This window comes from Siphateles boraxobius, unplaced genomic scaffold (assembly GCF_051911475.1).
Source record: "Siphateles boraxobius isolate OS27281-9 unplaced genomic scaffold, OSU_SipBor_1 41, whole genome shotgun sequence".
In the NCBI taxonomy this organism is placed as follows: Eukaryota; Metazoa; Chordata; class Actinopteri; order Cypriniformes; family Leuciscidae; genus Siphateles; species Siphateles boraxobius.
Window position 1 is genome coordinate 32,785,263 of NW_027509042.1, and position 24,605 is coordinate 32,809,867.

A 24,605-nucleotide genomic window follows, 5' to 3' on the forward strand; every position below is an offset into this window, starting at 1 on the left:
CGTTACTTCATTGTTCCAAAGAAGGATGGAGGGTTGCGTTCTATTCTAGATCTGCGCCATTTAAACAGCAGAGTTCAGAAACTCAAGTTCAGAATGCTTACACTCAAACAGATTGTATCACAGATTCAGTCCGAGGACTGGTTTGTCTCGGTAGACTTGAAGGACGCGTACTTCCAAGTATCTATCCATCCTCATCACAGGAAGTTCCTGAGGTTCGCTTTAAAAACGGGGGCAAAGCATACCAGTATCGGGTTCTTCCATCTGGCCTAGGTTTATCACCCCGCACCTTTACAAAATGCGTGGATGCAGCTCTGGCTCCTTTGAGACTCCAGGGCATTCGCGTATTATATTATATCGACGATTGGTTGATCCTAGCTCAATTTGAGCATATGGCAGTTCGGCATCGAGGTGTCGTTCTGTCTCATTTAAAGATGTTGGGGTTGCCACTCAACGCCAGAAGAGTGTGATCCTCCCAGCTCAGAGGACCATTTTTCTAGGTGTAATATGGGTTTATCTAGGCCAGTCACTCACTGTGAAACAGTTTCAGACTGTGGGTCTCATGTAAGCTGCGTTCAACGTATTTACTTTTGGCCTTCTGTACATGAGACCCCTGCAGTGGTGGCTCAGGACCAAGGAGTTTTCTCCGAGGGGAAATCCGTTTTCGCATGTTCAAGTTCACGCGGCTATGCCTACGTGCCTCGGTCATGTGGAAGAACCTTGGTTCCTCGCCCAGGCCCAGTGTTGGGGGTTTCTTGTCAACGCATAATGCTATCGACGTATGCTTTCCTCACAAGTCGGGAGTGATCATGAGTGGTCGCTCGGCGGAGGGTCCGGACAACACACTGACGATCTCTTTGGTCAAGCCCCCGATATCAATGCTCCCGGGAGTTCTGCCTGGGGTGCGACTCTCTGAGGAGGGTCGCAGCGCTGCCAGTTCGTTTGTTCCCTGCCGGTTCGCCGCTTCAGGGTGCCGAGGTGTCAGCGTCCCCGTGCAATCCTCTGAGGAGGGTTGTAGAACGGTCAGTTCGGTTGTTCCCTGCCGGTTCGCCGCTTCAGGGCGCCGAAATGATTGTTCAATCAAATCCAGAGGCCAGTCTCAAGAGACTGGTTCCCTTATCGGAATTTCTGGCAGCGTGGAAAATTCTGCCAAATATTTGTCTATGGGTCCTGCACATAATAGAAAAGGGTTAAACGGAGTTGTGGAAACGGTGGGCTTGGCCTCTGAGGGGGCCCAGCTCATAGAATCCGGTCTCTCGACTGAGGTCGTTGAGACCGTCCTTCAATCCAGAGCTCCTTCCACAAGAAAACTATGTACATTGAATGAAATGAAACTGTTCTCTACATGGCGTGGAGAACATTTTTTAAATCTTGTTAACTGCCCGGTTGGTACAGTTCTCGATTTCCTCAAGACCGCTTATCACCCCTCTCGGGGCTTCTTTTGGGAGAGATCCTCTTATTATTTGTTTTCTCCGTGGTACATTGAGGCTCAGGCCTGCACTGCAATCTAGAGCACCGGCTTGGGATTTGGCCATTGTACTTGAGGGTCTGGCCTTGGCTCCCTTCGAGCCCATCGAGGAGGTTTCAGAAAAATTCCTCACTCTAAAGACTTTATTTCTCCTTGCTATTTCGTCTATCAAGAGAATGGGTGATTTACATACTCTGTTGGTTGCTCCTTCATGTCTGGAATTTGCACCTGGTATGGTGAATGCATTCCTCTACCCTAGACCGGGTTATATTCCTAAGGTACCACTAAATGTTGGGAGCCCAATAGTGCGGCAGGCCTTTTATCCTCCTCCCTTTAATACCCCAGATCAGGAACAGCTTAACCTGTTATGTCCAGTCCGGGCTTTAGATGCCTACGTTCACAGAGCTGCTCTGTGGCGTAAATCTGAGCAATTATTTGTTTGTTTTGGGTCACTCAAGAGAGGATGCCCTGCATCTAAACAGGTGATGAGTAAATGGATAGTCGAGGCTATTTCATTGGCTTATGAAGCGGCCGGACGGCCTTCACCTATGGCTGTGCGGGCCCATTCTACTCCGAGTTTGGCGGCCTCTATGGCCTTAATTTTGGGAGTTTCCCTTCTTGACGTGTGTCATGCGGCAGGATGGTCCTCTCCGCTTACATTTGTCAGGTTTTATGACCTTGACCTCTCCACTCCTGGGGCGAGGTTGCTTGATTCTTAGTGTGCGCAGGACTTCACACAGAACGGGCATTTGTCACTATGGCGTAGTGGGTATGGGGTTCCCACCGCGTCTCAAACGCAGCTCGAGTTCGCTTGAAAGGGAACGTCTCAGGTTACATATGTAACCCTGGTGTCCTGATAGGGAACGAGACGCTGCGTTTTCCTGCCATACTTCCTGCATGCCCTGATCGACTTGCTTCAGGTTTTTCAGAAGCTGTCGCGGTCTGATTTCAGGGTTGCTTTATAGTTTCCTGGTCTATGACGTCACCTATTTCGTAGTGGGCTTCCATTGGACTGATTTTACACGTGCTTCATGACGTATCACGCAGAGCGTTCCCACCGCGTCTCAAACGCAGCTCGAGTTCCCTATCAGGGAACCAGGGTTACATACGTAACCCAAGACGTTTTATTGGTTAGTCCTGTATTCTTTTCTTTAAGACTTTCACTATATAAACTCTAGACAAAGGATATTGAGCTGAGCTTTTTACTCTAGCCGGCGCTGGGTATATTGTATTATCTGTTCATAATAAACGACCAAGTTTTGTGACACTTTTCGTTTGGACCATTTCATTTTCATTTCTAACAGTCATGTAATCCATTGATTTCAACAATGTCACTGTATTCTAAATACCAACTATTTAAATTGTAACTGTAACAGAATACAGTTACTCATAATTTGTATTCTGAATACGTAATGCCGGTACATGTATTCCGTTACTCCTCAACACTGCCTTCACGTCTATTGCGATCTCAAAATTCTGTCCAGTTGATAATACCTAGAATACCAAAATCCACTGCTGGCAGTAGATCATTTTCCTATTTAGGATTTTTGAATTGATGACAAATCTCAAAGTGGTGGGCCATGACCCATCTTTGCTTACAAAGATTGCGAAGCTCTTTTACACCCAAACACGATTCCCTCACCTATTGCCAATTCCCCTGCTCATTGGTGACTGTTTCAAAAGAGTTGGATAATCTAACTTGGATAATATTTTCACTTTTTTTTTTTTGCCTCTGTCCCAACTTTTTTTTAGTGTGTTGCAGCCATCAATATCAACATGTGTTCATATTTACACAATACAATTATGTTGTGCAGTGAAAACATTAGAAAACTTTTTTTAAAACTTTTGTCAGTTAACAAACAAGGTTCAAGAGAATGAACAAATCCCAGATTGCGAATTGTATTGCATTTTGTCCCAACTTTTCTGGAAATGGGGTTGTAAATGTTAAGCAAGCAAGCAAGCCCATTAGCTGCAGATGCAATAAGCGTGTGCCATGCAGTGATGATGTGATTGCTAGCAGATTGCATTAGGGTTTTAGATATTTCAAGGCACAGTATCTCTGTTTTGTTATGTTGAATGACAGCTATGCATTTTGTACACAGCTTCTGTTGGTAGGAGTCAAGTCAAAGTTACCAAAAGTGATGAACTGAAGTGTGTAAGAATAATTTGTTTTTCTGCATTAATCTGTACTGCAGCTTATTTGTTTGTTAATATTCTATCATACCTTGAACCAAGGATGGAAAATACATCCTGTGGCATCAGGTCTCCTACAAATGGTTTAACATTACATTAAAGAGTGCATAACGCCATGGCAATTACAACCATCAGACATATTTACCACAATGATTGTGGTGCAATAAACACTTACAGTTTGTTTGGTACAAGGAGCTTTATGATGAACCATTTTGCTTCTCTGCAAAGGTCTTTGAACATGCTTTCCTCAAATGTAACATTATAATTCCTGATATTCAGCAGAGTGTCACGGTCCTTTTCCCCAGCAAATGGGGAAACTCCTGTTAGGCTGTGAATTATGTGAAAGATAAAGACATGTTACACGTGTAGAATGCAAAATTATGTCAGTGGAGAGTTCAAAGTCACATTTATTTATATAGTGCTTTTTACAATACAGATTGTTTTAAAGCAGCTTTACTATGGAATTACTTTTGTGCCAATAATAATGAATGTAACTTTTCAAGAAACTAATGAAAATATAAATTGAAACTGAAAAAAATATCTTTGAAACTGAAAAAGAATAAATCGCGGGCACATTCTTTTACTTCGTTCTTAATACACTGCATGTTTTGCTAACTATTTCTCATATTTCTTTTGCTGATGTGAACTTACAAATGCGCTTCCAGAGTTTTCAGTTACGCTTCTGAAGTTTTCGTTTACGCTCCCTGAGTTTTCGTTCGCAGTTCTGACACATATCTCTCGCAGTTCTGACACATATCTCACGCCCCCATCCCATGAATCCCCTATTTGTCCAATAACCCACTATATTGGGCAAATGTCTTGTTGACCCCCCACCCCCTCCACACTCCCAGGCCACGCCCCGTCCCACGGAACCACTATTTGTCCAATAACCCACTATATTGGGCAAGCGTCCCGTGGACCCCCCCCCCCACCCACTCCCAGGCCACGCCCCCGTCCCACAAACCCTCTATTTGTCCGATAACCCACTATATTGGGCAAACGTCCGTGGACCCCCCCACCCACTCCCAGGCCACGCCCCCGTGCCACGAACCCACTATTTGTCCAATAACCCACTATATTGGGCAAATGTCCCGTTGCCCCCCCCCACTCCCAGGCCACACCCCCATCCCACTGAACCACTATTTGTCCAATAACCCACTATATTTTTTAAAGTTTTTCCGCCGTTCATTCAATATTCTGCAATTGGACGCGATCCCACCGGCAATCTATTGAATGGGGATTCGGGTAGTTTATTTGATAGACATTTTAATTAAAGTTCCTGTCGTGATAAAAACTATTTTACCGCACTCAGCGGGCCCCCCGGGGTCCGTGGCACCAAGCGCCGTCCAAAAATTCCACTGTCCACGAACCCACTATTTCGTACAATGGAATAAATGCTATGTGGGATGTCCATAGCTCAGTTCAGGAGAGGTGTAGAGAGCCAGGACTTGCGCTCCGGTCTAAGTCTCATGACCCTCTATCAGAATCCATAGTTTCGAGAAGATTGGAGAAACTTAATTTCCCGCCCCGAAAAAAGCGACAGGGCATTTGGGGGTCGAGAAATTGAGTTTCTTTGATCTTCTAGAAACTCTGGATTCTGATAGAAGGCCACGAGACTTAGACCGGAGTGCAAAAATGGAGTCTCTAGAGCCTTCCAGAGCTGAGATATGGAGATCCCACATAACATTTATTCCATTGTAAAAAATAGTGGGTTCGTGGACAGTGGAATTTTGGGACGGCGCTTGGTGCCACGGACCCCGGGGGGCCTGCTGAGTGCTGATAAATGGTTTTTATCATGACAGGAACTTTAGTTAAAATGTCTATCAAATACACTACCCGAATCCCCATTCAATATATTGCAGGCGGGATTGTGTCCAATTGCAGCTTATTGCATGAACGGACGGGTTATCATTTTTCAAATCATGCAATAAGCTGCAATTTGACACAAATTTCACCTGCAATATATTAAATGGGCCCACTATTGAATGGGAGTGCGGATAAATGTTAGCTTGTTTTCGACTTAGACATTTTCAGCCGGTGAATTCCAATCAATAATTGGGGATTTCGACACATGTGTCGAAGGCCAGTGAGCATACGCTCTGAAATTTGAACGGCTATAATTCCGCGACCAAGCTGCCTAGATTCAACAAACTCAGGTCAAAGTAGGGTCCCGAGGGGCCCTCTCCAACGGGCCCTAGCCCGAGGCTCTAGCGCCCCCAAGGTCCAAGATACGGGGCCCAACAGAAAAGGGGTCACTTCAGAAGGAAGGGTCCCAGAACCTCGGGACTCTGGGGTCTGAGAGGGCCTCTAGGGGCCCCTCACCACCCCAAAGGACGATCCGCTGGGACTCGTCATTTCCAAGATATTGACTGTTTTGTCCAAATGTTCCTTATGTATAACCTTGGGAGGGAAGCCGAGTTGGAGCTCCAAACTCCGGGTGTGAGGAGGGCCCATTGGGTCCCTTCAGACCCCACCGTCCCGAGCTCCTGGAACCTTCTGAGTTTGAGATACTGAGTAATATTAATTAACTACATGTACTTACTACAGAGTTATGGTTAGGATTTGGTTTAGGGTTAGTAACTTGTAATTATGCATACTTTAATGTTATTACTGTAGTAAGTACATGTATTAATGTGTAACTACATCACCTTAAAATAAAGTTTTACCCAGTGTTCTACAAATAATAGCAGTGTCCTTCTAGTATGGTATCTGACCTGCCAATCTCTTTGTGTATGTCATAGTAATCAGTCAGCCGACGCATCCTCCGAAGAATTGTGACTTCATCTTCCATTTGCTCTTCTTCTTCCTCCACATTTTTGGCTGTGAAAAAAAATAAAATAAAAAAATAAATAAATATATATATATAGATCAGGTATGTATATATATATATATATATATATATATATATGTGACCCGTCACAGAAACCAGGGACACAAGTCGGCAGCTCAACTTTCGAGCAAAATGAGAAAGAAGAGTTTTTTTTCAAAATTGGTGATTTTCAATTTTTTGGAGAATCTGTTAATTGAAATCACGAAGAAGCCTCTCCATGTTTGAGATAGCAGTATTGGTATATTTAAAAGCTTACATTTTGAGGTTGAAATCGGCTTGTTTTCGGAGATTCTAGCATGCAGTAGGGGCGTGGCGTGTCATTGTCTGTGTGTATTTCCATACTGAATAACCCGGCGCTTTTGCCCCCGCCCTCCAAGTGAACAGCGTGGCTACTTATTATGCTGTGCTCTGGCCGGCTCTCTCTGATATCAAAATTCAATGAAGATGGATGCCGCAAAGATTGTCGCAGACGAGATGAACCGTCTGGCAGTTACACCGAAAATGTTTTCGCCGCACTTCGTGGGCTCGGGAAACTGAACCGGAGGTATGGGCGCAGCGCGCGCGCCCTCAGTGCTTCAATACGGCGGCTCGGCTCGCTGACAGCGGTGGCTGGCTGTTTCATATGTGACGGAGAATCGAAATAGAGGATGCAGTTAAGACCTTTGCTGCGATGAAGGCCTGCCGTGCGTGTTTCTGAAATGTAAGTTAAGCTTCATTTGCTCTTTAGTCGTTATTTAAGATGCTGAACCTGCTGATGATATAATGTGCTTGCGGACATTTCATTTGTGTGTGTATACGCACATAAGAAAGTGGTGTAAAGAGATTTGCAACAGTAATTTGAGGTGGTGAAATGTGATTATTTGGAAAATTGCAGAAATGACTGCTTAAAGAAAAATGCCAGCAGGCATTTGCCTCCTACATAAACTTTAATATTGTTGACATTTTGGGCACAGGAGCGTTGCGCACTGCGTTATGTGTAGGCCTATGGCTTATTGGTCTTTGTTTGTTGTTGCTGGTTTTGCGTTACATGTAGGCTATATGGCTTATTGGTCTTTGTTTGTTGTTGTTGGTTTTGCGTTATATGTATATGGCATATTGGTCTTTGTGTGTTGTTGCTGGTTTTGCGTTATACTGTATGTATATGGCATATTGGCCTTTGTGTGTTGTTGCTGGTTTTGCGTTATATGCAGGCTATATGGCATATTGGTCTTTGTTTGTTGTTGTTGGTTTTGCGTTATATGTATATGGCATATTGGTCTTTGTGTGTTGTTGCTGGTTTTGCGTTATACTGTATGTATATGGCATATTGGTCTTTGTGTGTTGTTGCTGGTTTCGCGTTATATGTATATGGCATATTGGTCTTTATGTGTTGTTGCTGGTTTCGTGTTATATGCAGGCTCTATGGCATTATTGGTCTTTGTGTGTTGTTGCTGGTACGTTGCAAATAGAGGGGCAGCACAATTGTTTTTCGCCTAGTGCGGCAGAAGTGCACTCATTCGAAGTGTAAAAAAAGCTGTAAAGCACATGGAGGAGCTTTACAGGGGGTATGGCTTATCTAAATGAGATGTAAATGAGCCCTATTGTCACCCCCAGCAGCAGAGACAGGTGAGAACTGCACAATCTTTAGAGCTCGTTTTCTCCTCTTTGAGCTTTTTTAAGTGCCTACTTTAAAATGGCCACAACTTCTCCAAATATTATCAGATTTCCACATGTTACACATCGTTGGAAAGCTTGGATATTACACTCTCAGAATCTATGAATAACTCAAAATGCCCCAGAACCGACTTGTGTCCCTAGTTTCCGTGACTGGTCACATATATATATATATATATATATATATATATATATATATATATATATATATATATATATATATATATATATATATATATATATATATATGCAAAACAACTTTCTAATAAGTAAACCTTGAGTTATTCAGTAGAACTGCTTTTGGCCAGGCTAGCCATATAACTAATTTGTATAACTTACCAGTATGGACAGTAAACTCAGCCTTACAGGACATTGACCCAGCCATGCTCTTAGCAGTGCAAGTGTAGACCCCCACATCCTCAGGCTGAGCATTGAGAACAACAAGCGAGCACTCTCTGTCATCATACACAAAGGTAAAATGACTGCTTTCTACAAGAAAAATACTATACTGAAAGTCAAACAGAACAAATCATCAAGGACAGAAAAAAAAACCTCCAGTGAGTTTGAATTATAGACATTCACATTTTCACCACTATAGACATTAACATGTTCAAGAGTGTAAACGTACCTTGAACCAGAGGATTTCAGGGTCAGGTTTTCCATCTACAACAACAGCTAAACGAGATGTTTCCCCCACACAGACGTCCAAGTCCTCCATGATTATTTCAAATGTAGGGGGCACTGAAATGGACAACAAAAAACAATTTAAAAACAACTTAAAAACTCAATACCTGAAGCAGGATCAATGCAGACAATCAATACTCAAGTACAAAGAAATTAAAGGAATAATTCACTTTATCATACAATCATACGAGACAGTTGGATAAACATAGGGACTATGTGTCACGGTTCATGAATCCACTGTCTCTCTCTCTCGTCTCGCGTGTTGTGGTGTGTGTCTGTGGGCATGGCCGCTGATCACCATTGATTAGCAGCACCAGCTGTTACCACTTGTTTGTCCCTTTATATGTTCAGTTACTGGTGTCTCATATTGTCAGATCGTTGCGGTTTCCCCGGTGTGTGTTTCCTGTTCCCGTGCTTGTCTCCTGGATTCCTGTTGTGGATTATCTTCTTTGTTCTTCGTCGTCTGTCTGGATTCCTGGAATTACTTCACTGGATCACCGTTTACCATCACCGGGCACTTACTTCACTGGATCACCGTTCACCATCACCAGGTTGCCTGTCAAGGTCCCTGTGCCACCTAACATCTGTGTTTGTGTTCGCCTGACCTGGTTCTGTCTATGTCTGCTAAATAAAACATTTTTACTTTCATTCAGTTCTCATTCTGTTACAGAACAATCTGACCATTCGTGGGTGCAGCAAGTTTGGCGAGTTTGGACGAGTTCCTTTCTCACAGTGTCACACGGATGGATTAACAAGAGGAGAGCATCGCCAACACAGGTCGGGTGGTCCAAGCTCTTGTGGCACAGGTGTCCGAGCTCACCCAACAGCTCCAACATCTGAGGGGTCCCGCTGCGCCAGCCACCCACACTGCCCATTCAGCCCACCCCGCCAGGACTGCATTTCCAGCATGAGCCACGCCTACCCACACCAGAGGGATATTCAGTTGAGCCTGAATACTGCAGAGCTTTCCTTACTAGATGCTCAATGCATTTTTCGTTACTCCAACAAACATTCAGCCAAGAACAATCGAAGGTAGAGTTTGTGCTCACATTATTGTCGGGCAAGGCAGCTCTTTGGGGAATGGCGGTGTGGGAGAACAAGGATCCATTTTGCACCTCGTCCCAGGCACTCTCCGAGGAAATGAGGAGAGTCTTCGATCGTGCGGTGGCGGGTAGGGAGGTGGCCTGACTACTCGCCGACCTCCGCCAGGAAGATCGCTCGGTGTCGGAATGTTCCATCCAGTTCCGCAACCTGGCCGCAGAGTGCCAATGGAACGAGGAGGCGCGGTGGGACAGCTTCCTGCATGGGCTGGCTGACCGTGTCCAGAAGGAGATCTACATGATGGATCTTCCCTCTAGGTTGAATGGACTGGTGGAGCTGGGGCTGAGGGTTGATGCTCGGTTGAGCAGTTTTCGTCAGAGTCGTCAGTATAGCGGCGCGGAGGAGTCATGCGTCAGCGGCGGGGACACGTTCAGCCCCGTCTTCGATCACGAGCTCCTGCAGGTTGGCAGAGCTCTGCCTTCCCGGGAGGAGAGAGAAAGGCAGAGATCCCAAGGACTCTGCTTATACTGTGGTAAAGCGGGTCACTGCATCCACTCCTACCCGGTAAAAGACCAAGCCCGGTAGTAACTATGAGGCTACTATCAGGTGGGATCTCCGCCAAAAAGACCTGATCCTCTACATTCCTCCTGGTAAGACTGAGATGGGCAACCCACACACATGACACCAAGGCATTACTCGACTCTGGGGCTGAAGGTAATTTCATTAACTCAAGACTGGCTCACCTACTTCAGATCCCTGTCTCCTCACTCACACAAAAGATATCTGTCAACGCTCTCAATGGTCTAGAACTTCCCAACATTTCACATACCACAGAGTCCATCACACTCATCACATCTGGCAACCACACTGAGATAATAACCTTTCTCCTCATGGACTCACCCCTTGCACCAATAGTACTCGGTCACCCCTGGCTCACTCAACACAACCCCAGAATCGACTGGGGTCACAATTCTGTGTCTGCCTGGAGCAATATGTGTCATGAGTCATGTCTAGTGTCTGCTTGTTCGTCTGTGCCTGTTTCTATGTTCCAGGAGGAGGCAGGGAATGTGTCTAACATGCCCGAGGAGTACCTGGACCTGAAGGAGGTGTTCAGTAAGTCCCGTGCTGCTTCTCTCCCTCCGCATCGTCCCTATGACCGTGTAGACTTATTGTCAGGTGAGTCTCCGCCTAAAGGCAAGTTATATTCGCTTTCTGTTCCAGAAAGGGAGGCTATTGAGAAATATATTTCTGATTCTCTAGCATCCGGGTTCATTCACCAATCCTCATCTCCAGAGGGGGCGGGGTTCTTTTTTGTGGAGAAAAAGGATGGGTCTCTGCGACCGTGTATTGATAACCGGGGGTTGAATAACATCACGGTAAATAATTCCTATCCTTTACCATTGATGTCTTCAGAATGCGAGCGGTTACAGGGAGCATTCGTCTTCACAAATTTGGATTTACGTAACACTTATCATTTGGTCCGCATAAGGAAGGGTGATGAATGGAAGACCGCATTCAATACTCTCAGGGGGCACTTTGAATACTTGGTCATGCCATTCGGGCTGTCCAACTCCCCAGCAGTCTTCCAGGCACTCGTCAATGACGTGCTGAGGGATATGGTTGATCAATTCATATATGTCTACATGGATCACATATTGATTTTTTCTCTTCAGGAACAAGTTCAGCACGTCAGACGAGTACTTCAGAGGTTGCTAGAGAATGGGCTTTCTGTCAAGGCGGAGAAATGCGTTTTTCTTGCACAGTCTGTTCCTTTCCTAGGATACATCGTCTCGGCTGAGGGAGTGCGTATGGACCCTGACAAGGTTAAGGCTGTGATAGATTGGCCAAGTCCAGAATCCTGTAAGGCCCTACAGAGGTTTCTGGGGTTCGCCAATTTCTATCTGCGTTTTATTCACAACTTCAGCGAACTAGCCGCAACTCTGACTGCCTTGACATCCACCAGAACGACGTTAAGGTGGTCCGATACAGATGAAGCTGTATTCGCCAAACTAAAAGGCCGCTTTGTTTCGGTTCCCATCCTCGTAGCCCCTGATCCATCACGTCAATTCGTGGTGGAGGTTGGCGCATCAGAGGTGGGGGTAGGAGCAGTACTCTCCCAACGTTGTTCCACAGACGACAGGATGCATCCTTGCACGTTTTTGTCCCATCATTTATTACCTGCCGAGCATAACTATGACATTGGTAACAGAGAATTGTTGGCAGTCAAGTAAGCGCTGGAAGAATGGCATCACTGGTTAGAGGGGTCAGGGGTACCTTTTATTGTGTGGACCAATCACAAGAATCTAGAATATATCAGAACCGGCAAAAGACTCAACTCTAGGCAGGCTCGGTGGGCACTTTTCTTTCGGACGTTTTGACTTTTCTCTTTCGTACCGCCTGGGATCCAAAAACATCAAACACGATTTTTTATCTCGAATTTTTGACCAATCCGAACGCCCGTCCACTCCCGAGTGCATTTTACCAGAGATCCTATTTATCTCCACACTCAGATAGGAGATCGAATCAAAAGACATGTCGGCCTTAGAATCGGTAACGCCTCCGCTCGATTGCCCACCGAATCGTTTGTTTGTTCCAGAGGGGTATCGTGTAAATTAACTTCTCATGCTAATTATTTATAGTTATTGGTTGTCTCCATCTGCTTTTCTGTTTGTTTAATTATTATAACAAGCAGATTGCTTGTCTCTTTGTCTGTCAACTGTTTGTATTATTTTGTGAAGCGACCTTGGGTTCTTGAAAGGCGCTATAAAAAATAAACAAATTATTATTATCGGTCCGACGTCATTCAGTGGGGACATTGTACCAGCGTAGCGTATCATCCAGGAGTTAATCGCACCAGTTTTTTGGTAAAGCAATGGGTTACTCCAACCGCTGTCTGTCCCTTTGAGACCCTGGTCCCACATTGCGCTAGATTGTATTACCGCCCTCCCGCTCTCCCAGGGCAAGACGGTCGTTTTGACCGTCGTGGACCGGTTCTCGAAGGCGGCTCATTTTATTCCCTTGCCCAAATTACCCTCCGCCAAGGAGACAGCGGTAACTGTTGTAGATCACGTTTTTCGCTTACATGGCCTCCTGATGGACGTGGTTTCTGACAGGGGCACCGATTTGTATCCAAATTTTGGCAAGAGTTTTGTAAAATACTGGGGGCAAGTTTCAGTCTGTCTTCGGGGTTTCATCCTCAAAGCAATGGGCAAACCGAGAGAGCCAAACAAGATTTGGAGAGCGTGTTGCGATGATTAGTTTCCAAGACTCCTTCCTCCTGGAGTCAACTTTATTTCGATAGTCCACTTAACCTGTTAACCGTTTCCAGAGCGTCGGCGCACTGAAGCGTTTTTTTTTTATTTAGTTCAAATTTACTATCAGATTTAATGTTATACCTTGACAAACTATACATCATTAAAAAGATATAATACTCAAGATTCAGTATTTGACCACTATTGTATTCTGAGAAACTTATAGTGACAGTTATGTCTTAATTTGTGTCAGGAGTTATGAAATGAAAAAATGAGTCGATACCTTTAATATGAATTATGAGCGTCAGCTGGTCCATTCATAAAAAACACTCCAAGCTGTCGTCATGACAGCGATTCGCAAAACATCGTCCCTCAGGGCTTTAGCTCAAAAATGTGCAGACTTGGAGAAATATTGATATATTCTCATAGATTCACATCATATTTCTATAGACAGGAATAATATTTGTTGAATGTATCCCCAAATGCGTCGATGTAATCATTATGATCGCTTCTTACTGAGATGTGCTGTGTTTTCAATTCATACCAATAGCCTGAGGGCGCTATATGCACAATAACAGTCCATATATGGATCACGAAGAAGACCCATAGTCATGTGACATTCCAGGACGTCACTGATACAGAAAGTAGCTGACAGAGATCGCTGTAACATGCAGATAAAGATGTTTTGAAGACAATAAACATGATTGCAATGATATTTGAGTTACCTGTGTTCTTCAAGCCATGCCAGGTATTTCATAATAATAGATTATATTTATAATGTAATGCTAATCGATATAGATTTCATCATCGTGCAGAACACTATAAATAATACATTTTCTGTCGGATTTTTTTTTATCTGAAGCCAAATTAGATCACAGAAGATTATTTAAAACACTCGACTTGCGTTATAAAGTAAGTTTGGAGCACAAACATGGTTTTAATCTCATAAATGGTCGTGTATTGATGGTGTGCTAAGCTAACATGCTAGCTAGCCCAGGTGCACCTGCCACCAGCAGTTATTGTTTTATGATTTTTTTCTAAATAGGAATGCTTACTGAAATGTTTCAGTGCATTTGATACCAGTTTCAAATATTTAGTGAGAACTTTGATAAAAGAAATTAGGGTTTGAAACCCTATGAATAGCCTGTGAATAGCCAGTCGTTAGTAGCTAATGCAGACAAAAGAAATGCGTATTTAGAGCCATAACCAGTCTGGGGACGTGTAAATGTGTGCAGGGAGAGACTGACTCTGAATGGGGCTCGTTTGCACCACAAAATAATAGAGACAATAGACTGAATAGATGACTCAGAAGATGACTAAACATCAGTTTGCATTTTAGAGTCTAATCAAAATAAAGTCATTTGACATGATCTTGAAAAACATTTAACTAAATACAGAGTTTTAGACTTATCATTTTCAGATTTTAAATATAAAATGGTCACACATATGGCTTTAGCTGCAGTGCATTTCTAGATTCCTCCAGGGCCAACTTCAATTTTATTTTTATGAAGATGTTTCATAAAAGTAAATTTCTAATAACTTTACAAAACTTTGAAGCTATTTAAACATTTTTTTTTCATTATGACAATAATTATTTCTACATTTACAATAAACTACTAGGTGTCAGCTTTCAAATGAGATCATACTTGTGCTTTTAGTGCAAAGGGTTCATGAACTGTATCTGTTTAAGTTTGGGTATGCCATTTCTGGGGATTTTTCAAAAGTGGCCTTGAAGGTTAACAGGTTAAGACATTCTACTAACTATAAGCAACTTAGCAGCTACATGTCAACTAACTGTCATTAGAGTATTAGTAGACTGTCTGCTTAATATCTGCTAACACTTTATTTTGTTTGTTCCCCCAACAGATATTCCACTGACTATAAGTAACTTAGCAACTACAAGTTAACTTGTTTTCCTAACCCGAACCCTAACACTAACCATAACCTAACAGTCTACTGACAATCTACTACACTCTACTAATACTCTAATGACAGTTAGTTGACATGTAGTTGAAAAGTTACTTATAGTTAGTAGAATGTCTAAAGTGACTATCGAAATAAAGTGTAACCAACAATTCTCGATGGTGGAGTACGCCCACAACTCGCTACCAGTGTCATCCATGGGCCTCTCTCTGTTTGAATGTAGCTTAGGTTACCAGCCACAGGGGGAACCAAAGTATTCAGTTAATCGTATACTGGACTCGAGAAGGTGGCGACGCGGATTCCAGTACCTGGTGGACTGGGAAGGTTAAGGTCCGGAGGAGAGAATTTGGGTGCCTTCTAGGGACATTCTGGATCACTCCCTGATTGATGATTACAATCGACAGTTAAGTCCGTCGGGGAACGCTCCTAGGGGACGGGGTACTGTCAAGGTTCATGAATCCACTGTCTCTCTCTCTCGTCTTGCGTGTTGTGGTGTGTGTGTGTGTGTGTGTCTTTGGGCATGGCCACTGATCACCATTGATTAGCAGCGCCAGCTGTTACCACTTGTTTGTCCCTTTTTATGTTCAGTTACTAGTGTCTCATGTTGTCAGATTGTTGTGGTTTCCCTGGTGTGTGTTTCCTGTTTCCCTGCTTGTCTCCTGGGTTCCTGTTGTGGATTATCTTCTTTGTTCCTCGTCGTCATCTGTCTAGATTCCTGCAATTACTTGACTGGATCACCGTTCACCATCACAGGGCAATTACTTCACTGGATCACCGTTCACCATCCATTGCCTGTCGAGGTCCCTGCTCCACCTAACATCTGTGTTTGTGTTCGCCTGACCTGGTTCTGTCTATGTCTGCTAAATAAAGCATTTTTACTTGCATCTTGCATCCAGTTCTCATTCTGTTATACTATGTTAAGACTGTGTCTTAAGAACAAAGGGATCTGTTAGAGTGCATAATCTGAAAAGCATTGCATTGATTGCATACAAGTGTGTCCGACTACAACCTGCAGTACTCCACCTCCTGTAGGATGCGAGGGAAGGATGCAAGGAAAGAAAAGGAGGACGGAGGAATCGAATGAAAGCTTTCTTATACATTGGAATACTTGATCACTGGTGCGTCACTTTACAGCGTCATCAGCAGCACTCAAAGGATCTGCTCTTATGTTGTTGAAGTTTGGTTATTTAAGAAATTCATAATAAATAATAATAAAGCAAGACACCCTGTTGAAATAGGCTATGTGAGATGTGTGGTTTATATAAACTGCAAAGGTTAAGTATAAATTGAACTATTGTGACCGATGTGAAGTGGGAGGAGAATGTAAACGTGCGTCACATTTAGTCGATACAACTCTTCCGCAAAGGATACACCTGTATATCCTCGCTCATAGCACCTCTGGAAGCCTCCTCACTCCTTGTTCCCCGCCTCCTTGCGGAGCAATTAGAGAATTGAGATGTCCTTCTAGATGGCTGAGCTTGATTGGTTTCCGGGTTATAGGATTGAGGACGGAGGAGCGAGGAAACGAGGAGGGATATTGAGAAGCACCCATTGATGTCTTCTGTAGTACCATTCTTCTTCTACTTCACTCTCCTTGCTTTTTAAGGTTCACTATTACCACCTAGTGATAAGGCATACAGATCATATTACATAGATCACCAGATGCCATAAGTATACTTAAAGTATATTAATTATGAAACTCAACAGTAGATTTGAATTTTATTATAGTAAAGTTAGGGGATTGGGGTAGGTTTTAGCTAAATTACCTAGGTCTATTTGAATTTATTTTGTGTTTTACTGATAGCTATTATTTCATACTTCATCAGATTTGAAAGCACTATTAGTTAGCCTTACAAACATTTACTACATAAAACATAGGATAAAATATACTTGAAAAGATGGTTTCAGTCAATGACTTCCCTAACCAACAATAAGTATACTTCATTTTATTCAGTATGAACTCAAGTAAAGTTCAAGTATATTTTTTCAGTATACTTAATGTAGTAAGCATACTAATATCAATGAAGTAGTACTACTTGAGACTAAGTTGGCCCACATTTTTTAGAGTATAAAAGTATTCTTTTAAGTATGCTTTAAGTTTTAAAGTAGTAAACTTTGATTAAACAACTAGTTTACAACTACGTTTTTCGTTTGTACCGCAACTATACTACAAGCTGGGTAGTTACTGATTACATCTGGATTACATAATCAGATTCCAAAAAATAAGTAATTAGATTATATTACATTTTAAAATACTTGTAATCAAACGTCTTGGTTACGTATGTAACCCCCGTTCCCTGAGTAGGGAACGGAGACATTCCGTTGTGACGACGAATGGGGTTTCGCTTAGAAAGCCTATCAACTTCGAGTATTACAAAACACAAATTTACTTAAGATACACATTTGACCCGGAGGGGGATGCATATGGAGAACACTGGGGTGTCCAGCCTGCAGGGTGAAAAATTTCAACCCCAGGCGTGGCAAGGTGTCTTGCCAAGGGAAAGACACATGCTCAGAGAGGCTTACTGTGGAAATACACATGTGGGGGTCGCCCAGAAGGGGGACCATGCACACGGAGGCACCTAGCCAACGCATAGGCCTAGACACTGGCGTCGACGTCAGCAGTGCTGGAGGAACTCATGGCTTTCGGGAAGCTCACCTGAAGAAAATATTGCACGTATCCAGTCCGTGGAGTGGAATGGCGAGCAAGCGAAGACACCTGAGCGGGTCCTAGTACCGGCTGGTTGAAGTGAGTACATGAGAGGACACTGGCTCCACTCGGAGATTGTAGAATCTGGCGAATGTGTTGGGTGTCGCCCATTCTGCAGCTCCGCAGATGTCTGTTAGCGAGGGACCATACGCTAGAGCCCAAGAGGAAGCCACACTCCGGGTGGAGTGGGCTTTCACACCAAGGGGGCACAGTCGACCTTGCTGCTGGTATGCCAAAGCAATAGCGTCCACTATCCAGTGAGTCAACATTTGCTTGGAGAGAGCCTTTCCCTTCAGCTTCCCACCATAACAGACAAAGAGCTGGTCTGAGGTCCCTGCATTCTATCTACGTAGGCACAATCTATCAGCGCGTACTGGACAGAGCAGTGCCAAGGTTGGGTCTGCCTCCTCCAGGGGCAGCGCTTGCAGGTTCCTCACCTGATCTCGAAAGGGAGTGGTGGGAACCTTGGGCACATATCCAGGCCGGTGTCTCAGGATCGCGTGAGAGTAAGCCGGCCCGAATTCCAGGCACGCTTCGTCAATGGAAAATGCGTTCAGGTCCCCTACCCTCTTGATAGAGGCCAATGCAACCAGGGGTGCTGTCTTAATTGACAGGAACTTCAGCTCCACTGATTGCAGAGGCTCAAAAGGAGCACTGCAGCGCAGTTAGAACAACTGAGAGGCCCCAAGAGGGAAAGAGGGGAGGGCGAGGAGGATTCAGTCTCCTCGCTCCTCTCAGGAACCTGACAGTCAGGTCGTGCATCCCCACGGACTTACCTTCGACTGCGTCGTGATGTACAGCGATAGCGGCAACATAAACTTTCAGGGTGGAAGGAGACAGCCTTCGCTCCAACCCGTCCTGCAGGAAGGAAATCACAACACTGATCGGGCATTTCCTTGGTCTTGGGTCCTGGTAAGAAGAGCACCAGTTGACGAAGAGTTTCCACTTCAACGCGTAGGCATGTCTCGTGGACGATGCTCTAGTGGATGGTACCGCTGGTGGTAGGGTACTCAAACCTGCCTCGTCCCATCCAGGAGCCACACGTGGAGGTTCCAAAGATCGGAACGAGGGTGCCATAGAATGCCCCGTTCCTGAGAAAGAAGGTCCTTCCTCAGAGGAATTGGCCAGGGAGTTGCTGTCACGAGGAGTACAAGTTCGGAGAACCAGGTCCGGGTGGGCCACTGAGGTGCAACCAAAATGACCTACTCCTCGTCCTCCCTGATCTTGCACAGGGTCTGTGCAAGAAGGCTCACTGGGGGAAACGCATACTTGCGGAGGCCCCGAGGCCAGCTGTGTGCCAGTGCGTCCTTGGCGAGCGTGCCCTCGGTCAGGGAGTAAAACAGGGCGCAATGGGACGAGTCGTGGGACAGGTCTACCTGAGCGTCCCCGAACTGATCCCAAAACAGCTGAACCGACTGGGGATGGAGTCGCCATTCTCCAGGAAGGGGCTGAAGCCGTGACAGCTCGTCGGCTGCACAGTTCAGGGTTCCCAGAATATAAATGTCTCGAAGCAACATTAGATGCTTCTGACTCCATAAGAGGGGGTGGCGGGTGAGTTGCGACATACGGCGGGAGCGCAGCCCACCTTGTCGGTTGATGTACGTTACTGTCGCGGTATTGCCTGAGCCGACGAGTACGTGTTGACCCTTGAGCAACGCAAGAAAGCGGTGCAGAGCAAGGCGTATGTCCAGCAACTCGAGGCAATTGACATGCCAAAGGCGCTGGGGTCTTGTCCAGGAGCCCGCGGCAGCATGTCCATTTAACATGGTGCCCCAGCCCATGGTGGAGGCATCTGTTGAGACAACAACATGCCTGGAAATTTGTTCCAGGTGCACTCCGGCCCGTAGAAAGCTGAGGTTCGACCACGGGGGTGAAGGTCTGACGGCAGGCCGGAGTAACTGGTACTCGGAGCATGCCGTGTTGCCATGCCCACCTCGGGACTCAGTCACGAAGCCAGAGCTGAAGCGGTCTCATATGAAGCAATCCGAGCGGCATTGCTTCGGCTGCGGATGACATATGCCCCAGGGGTCTCTGAAATAATTTCAGTGGAACGCACTCTTACCCTCAAATTGTTTCAGGCAAGTCAGCAGTGCACGCGCACACTCGCTTGTAAGCTGCGCAGACATGAAACCGAGTCGATTTCCATACTGAGAAAAGAGATCCTCTGCACGGGGCAAAGTTTGCTCTTCTCCCAGTTGACCCGAAGGCCCAGAGGCTAGGTGCCGGAGCACTAGGTCCCTATGTTCGCAAACCTGGTCTCGAGAGTGAGCTAGGATTAGCCAGTCGTCGAGATAGTTCAGGATGCGAACCCCGTGTTTGCATAGTGAAACAAGGGCTGCCTCGACGACCTTCATGAAGACGCGAGGAGACAGGGCTAGCACGAATGGGAGAATATGCCTGCCCCTCGAAAGCAAACCACAGGAATGGTCTGTGTTGAGGGAGAATGGAGACATGAAAGTAGGCGTCCTTCAGTTCAATCACTGCAAACCTATCCTGTGGCTGCACACATTCAAAAATACATTTGGCCGTGATCATCTTGAACGACAGCCTGTGAAGGGAGTGATTCAAGACGCGCAGGTCCAGGATTGGCCATAACCCACCGGATTTCTTCGGGACAATGAAGTAGGGGCTGTAGAACCCGGAGCTCATTTCGGCTGGAGGGACAGTCTCAATCGCACCCTTCGCCAGTAGGGTGGCAACCTCCGCTCTCATATTAGGGGCATTGCCACCGACCATAGTGGAGCGGACTCCCTTGAAGTAGGGAGGAGACCGCGCGAACTGAATTGCATCGCCGAGCCTGATAGTTTGGGCGACCCAGCGGGACAGGTTGGGAAGCTCTACCCAGGCTCCCAAGAACTGTGCCAATGGGGTCATGCGAACTACAGACTTCCCCTCGTTGGTGCAGCGAAGCGGAATGACCGGCCCGGACGTGGGTGGCATACCGGCCCGGTGTGGGGGCACGGTCATCAACCGCATCCTGACAGAGGAGGCCAGAGAAGGACCAGCGTTCCGTGGGGGCCTGCTCTGCCAGGGGTCTGGCGACAGAGGAGGACAAGAGTGTTGCGGTCAGGGGGCGGCACACACTGTCATCCGACAATTCTGTGTCTTCTTTCTTTAACCACATTAGGGTGCTGCTCGCCCGGGGGTAGGCAGCGGGGAGTGGAGAACAAAAGATTCCCGGGGGAAGGAGTGGTCCTGATACCATCTCCTGAAAAGAACTGATTGCCATCTCTGACCTGCCCGTCTCAGGTGCGCCGCTTGGCCTGACGTTTAGTGGGGCGCAGGGCTGGAGCGGGCGGTGGCGCCTGTTTTGTTTAATTCTTTCTTTATTAAACAATCTGCAGTGCAGTAACTGCATGCATCTCTTTTCTTTCCATGTCCCGGCTTGTTTTTTTTTCTACCGTGATGTTACAACCCATCACTTAACACACAGTGACCTCTAGTGGTTTTCTCAGGAAACAACATAAACTGATATCATTACAAACAACATAAACTGATATCATTACATCCCCCTTTCTTTAAAGAAAACATTAAACAGTAACATAATGTTTTCCTATATGTCCAAATTTGCATTCAGTACAACATCTTAACTTAAAATTTGTATACACCTATCAAACTAATGGTATACTGTTACACTAAAACAAAATTACTTTTTCATTGCTATAACTTTGAGCAATTTCTCACAAATCCAGTCTCTCAGGTTTTCTAATTTGTCTTGCAGATCTTCTAACTGTAACTGTATGACTGTTTGATGTTTGACTGTCTGTGTTTGAATTAGTGTCACATTCATCACTTGCAGACAATGCAGTCGACTCAGATTCAGGATTGCTTTGATTCAAGACTTGTGACTCTTTCTCAGTCTTCAACAAATCACGTCTGTTTCTTCTGAGAATTTGTCCATCATTTGTTTTCACCTGAAAAGATCTCGGAGCTACTTCTCGCATGACCGCAGCTTTCTTGCTCCAGTTCTCATTATTTCTGATTCTTACAACATCATCCATCATCAATGGTTGCAAATGTTTTGCAGCTCTGTCATAATAGAACTTCTGCTTTTCTTTCAGCTGGTTGAACTTCTGTTTTAACTTCACATGTTCTCTTTGCTGTGAACAACATGGATATGTAGTACGAAGTTTTCGGTTCATCAGAATTTCAGCTGGAGCCATACCACATTCCAATAGAGATGTTCTGTAGTTGAGCAAAGCGAGGTACAGATCAGACTCACTATCTGCAGCTTTCTTCAGCAGTTGCTTGAGAATATGAACACCTTTCTCAGCCTTGCCATTTGATTGGGCATATTCCGGACTCGAGGTAACATGTTTGAAGTCATATTGCACTGAGAAATCTTGCCACTCTTTGCTACTAAAGCATCGACCATTGTCACTCATGACAGTTTGTGGTATTCCATGTCTCGCAAAAATTGATTTTGCATGTGTTATCACACACCTTGTGGACATGTTAGAAAGTAAGGCTAGTTCAGGGTAATTTGAGTAATAATCAATTATCACTAAATAATTATTACCTTTCAGATGGAAGAGATCCATTCCAACTTTCTCCCAGGCTGATGTTGGTAAGTCTGGTATCATCATTGGTTCTTTGATCTGCTTGCTTCTGAATTTCTGACATGTTTCACACTTTTTCACCAGATTCTCAATGTCTTTGTTCATCCCAGGCCAGAAGACTGTGTCTCTTGCTCTCCTTTTACACTTTTCCATTCCTAAATGACCTTCATGAATCCTGCTTAACATGTCTTGCCTTAAACTTTGTGGAATTACAATTCTGTTTTGTTTCAAAAGCATTCCATCCACTACGCTCAGATCACCCCTGACTTCACGATATTTTGAAGATTCACCCATTGGCCATCCATTATGCATGTTGTCAACAACAGCTTGCAGTTCAGGATCTTTTCTGGTTTCTTGTGCTATCAGCTTTGACTTTTCATCTGATACAGGAAACGCAGTACGAACCATGTTGACATGTATCTCTACATCATCTTCTGTTGTACTCACACAATTTCCTGTCGGTGCTCTCGAAAGTGTATCTGCCATCACCAGGTATTTGCCAGGCATGTACACCAAGTCAAAATCATACCTTTGCAACTTCATCATCAGCCTTTGAATCCTTGGTGTCATCTCCGTCAGATTCTTCTTCACTATTGCAATCAATGGACGATGATCTGTTTCTGCCACGAAAGTAGGAAGACCATACACATAGCTATGAAACCTTTCCATCCCAAAAACTAATCCCAAACACTTTTTTTCAATTTGTGCATATTTGCACTCAGAATCATTCATGGATCTACTCGCATATGCTACTGGCTTCCAAACCTCATCATCAGCTTGCAATAGAACAGCACCAAGACCATTTTTTGATGCATCAGTGGACACTTTAGTTTTCTTTGTGGGATCAAAGAATTGCAGTACAGGTGCGGATGTCAATGCTACTTTCAACTGCTGCCACTCAATCTCATGTTAGTCTGTCCACTTAAAGTCTGATGTCTTTTGTAAGAGTTGCCGTATGTGTGATGTTCTTGCAGAAAGATTCGGAATGAACTTTCCGATGTAATTCACCATGCCCATTACTCGTTGTACACCTTTTTTGTCAGTGGGATTTTCCATTTCAATTATGGCCTTGATCTTCTCGCTGTCTGGCTGTATTCCTTGATTTGACAGCTTATCTCCAAGAAACACCAATTCTTGCACTCCAAACTGACATTTGTTTTTGTTGAGCTTCAATCCACTCACTTTTATTTTCTGCAACACGTCAGTCAGTCTTCTATTGTGCTCTTGCAGTGAAGATCCCAAAATGATGACTCCTTCAAGCCCTTCGATGATATTCTCCATCGCTCGATGAAATATTTCTGATGCAGAGACAATTCCAAAAGGTAGTCTGAGGAACGAATATCTACCAAATGGAGTATTGAAGGTGCAGTACTTTGAACTGTCCTCGTTCAGACGTATTTGCCAAAATCCTTGTGAAGCATCAAGCTTTGTAAAGTATTTGGCACCTGACATTTCACTCATTATTTCTTCACGTTTTGGTATCTGAAAGTGTTCACGCCTTATATTATCATTTAGATCTTTTGGATCCATGCATACTCTTAACTCTCCATTCTTTTTTTTCACACACACCATGGAATTCACCCAGTCTGTTGGCTCTTCGACTCTTTTGATTACCCCAAGTGTGATCATCCTGTCTAGCTCTTTTTTTAGACGATTTTTGAGAGGTGCAGGAACTCGACGAGCAGAATGCACTACAGGATGCGCATTTTCTTTCAACTGGATCTTTTAAACATAAGGTAAAAGACCAAACCCTTTGAAGACGTCTGTAAAATTTTCCATTATGTCATCCACAGAATCACTTGTACTCACCACTGAGTAGTCTTGGTTGATGTGATACACCCTTTTGACAAGATTCAGGTTTTCACATGCTTTGTCACCTAGCAGAGATTCTAGCCCTGCAGCCACAACAGAGAACAGCAGGTGATGCACTTTCTCTTTCACCGTTACTTTCAGTTTACATACGCCAAGAGAGTCAATGATTTGTCCATTATAGTCTTTGAGAAGTATTGACTTTTCCTTACTTTCGGTTTTTCTTTCATCCTTTTGATGTCTGTCATGCTGATTAGATTTGCTTTTGCACCAGTGTCAAGCTTGAAAACAACCAGCGTTCCATTGATCTCTAGCGGTGTTCTCCATTTGTCACTTCTGTCAGCACCCTCTTGATTTTGTACATGCTCTGTTAACTTTTCAGTTTTTTCAGAATCCTGTGTTTCTTGGCAATTAACCATGCCGACGAAGATGGTATCGCTGAGGTTAGTTTCCTCTATCATCTTGACAGATCTCTCTTTTTGTCTCA

The 24,605-nt window shown here is 44.6% G+C and overlaps 2 protein-coding genes across 2 annotated transcripts in view; both read right to left on the reverse strand.

Annotated features, from left to right (window-relative positions):
* The window catches only part of cidec (cell death inducing DFFA like effector c), a 389,787-nt gene that overhangs the window by 269,584 nt on the left and 95,598 nt on the right, over positions 1-24,605 (reverse strand). The gene's annotated exons all lie outside the window — the stretch shown is intronic.
* The window catches only part of spega (striated muscle enriched protein kinase a), a 109,296-nt gene that overhangs the window by 29,434 nt on the left and 55,257 nt on the right, over positions 1-24,605 (reverse strand). Inside the window, 5 exon segments of the mRNA XM_077199732.1 lie at positions 3,690-3,732; positions 3,834-4,010; positions 6,373-6,478; positions 8,481-8,649; positions 8,770-8,882. Coding sequence (XP_077055847.1) covers positions 3,690-3,732; positions 3,834-4,010; positions 6,373-6,478; positions 8,481-8,649; positions 8,770-8,882 — 608 coding nt within the window.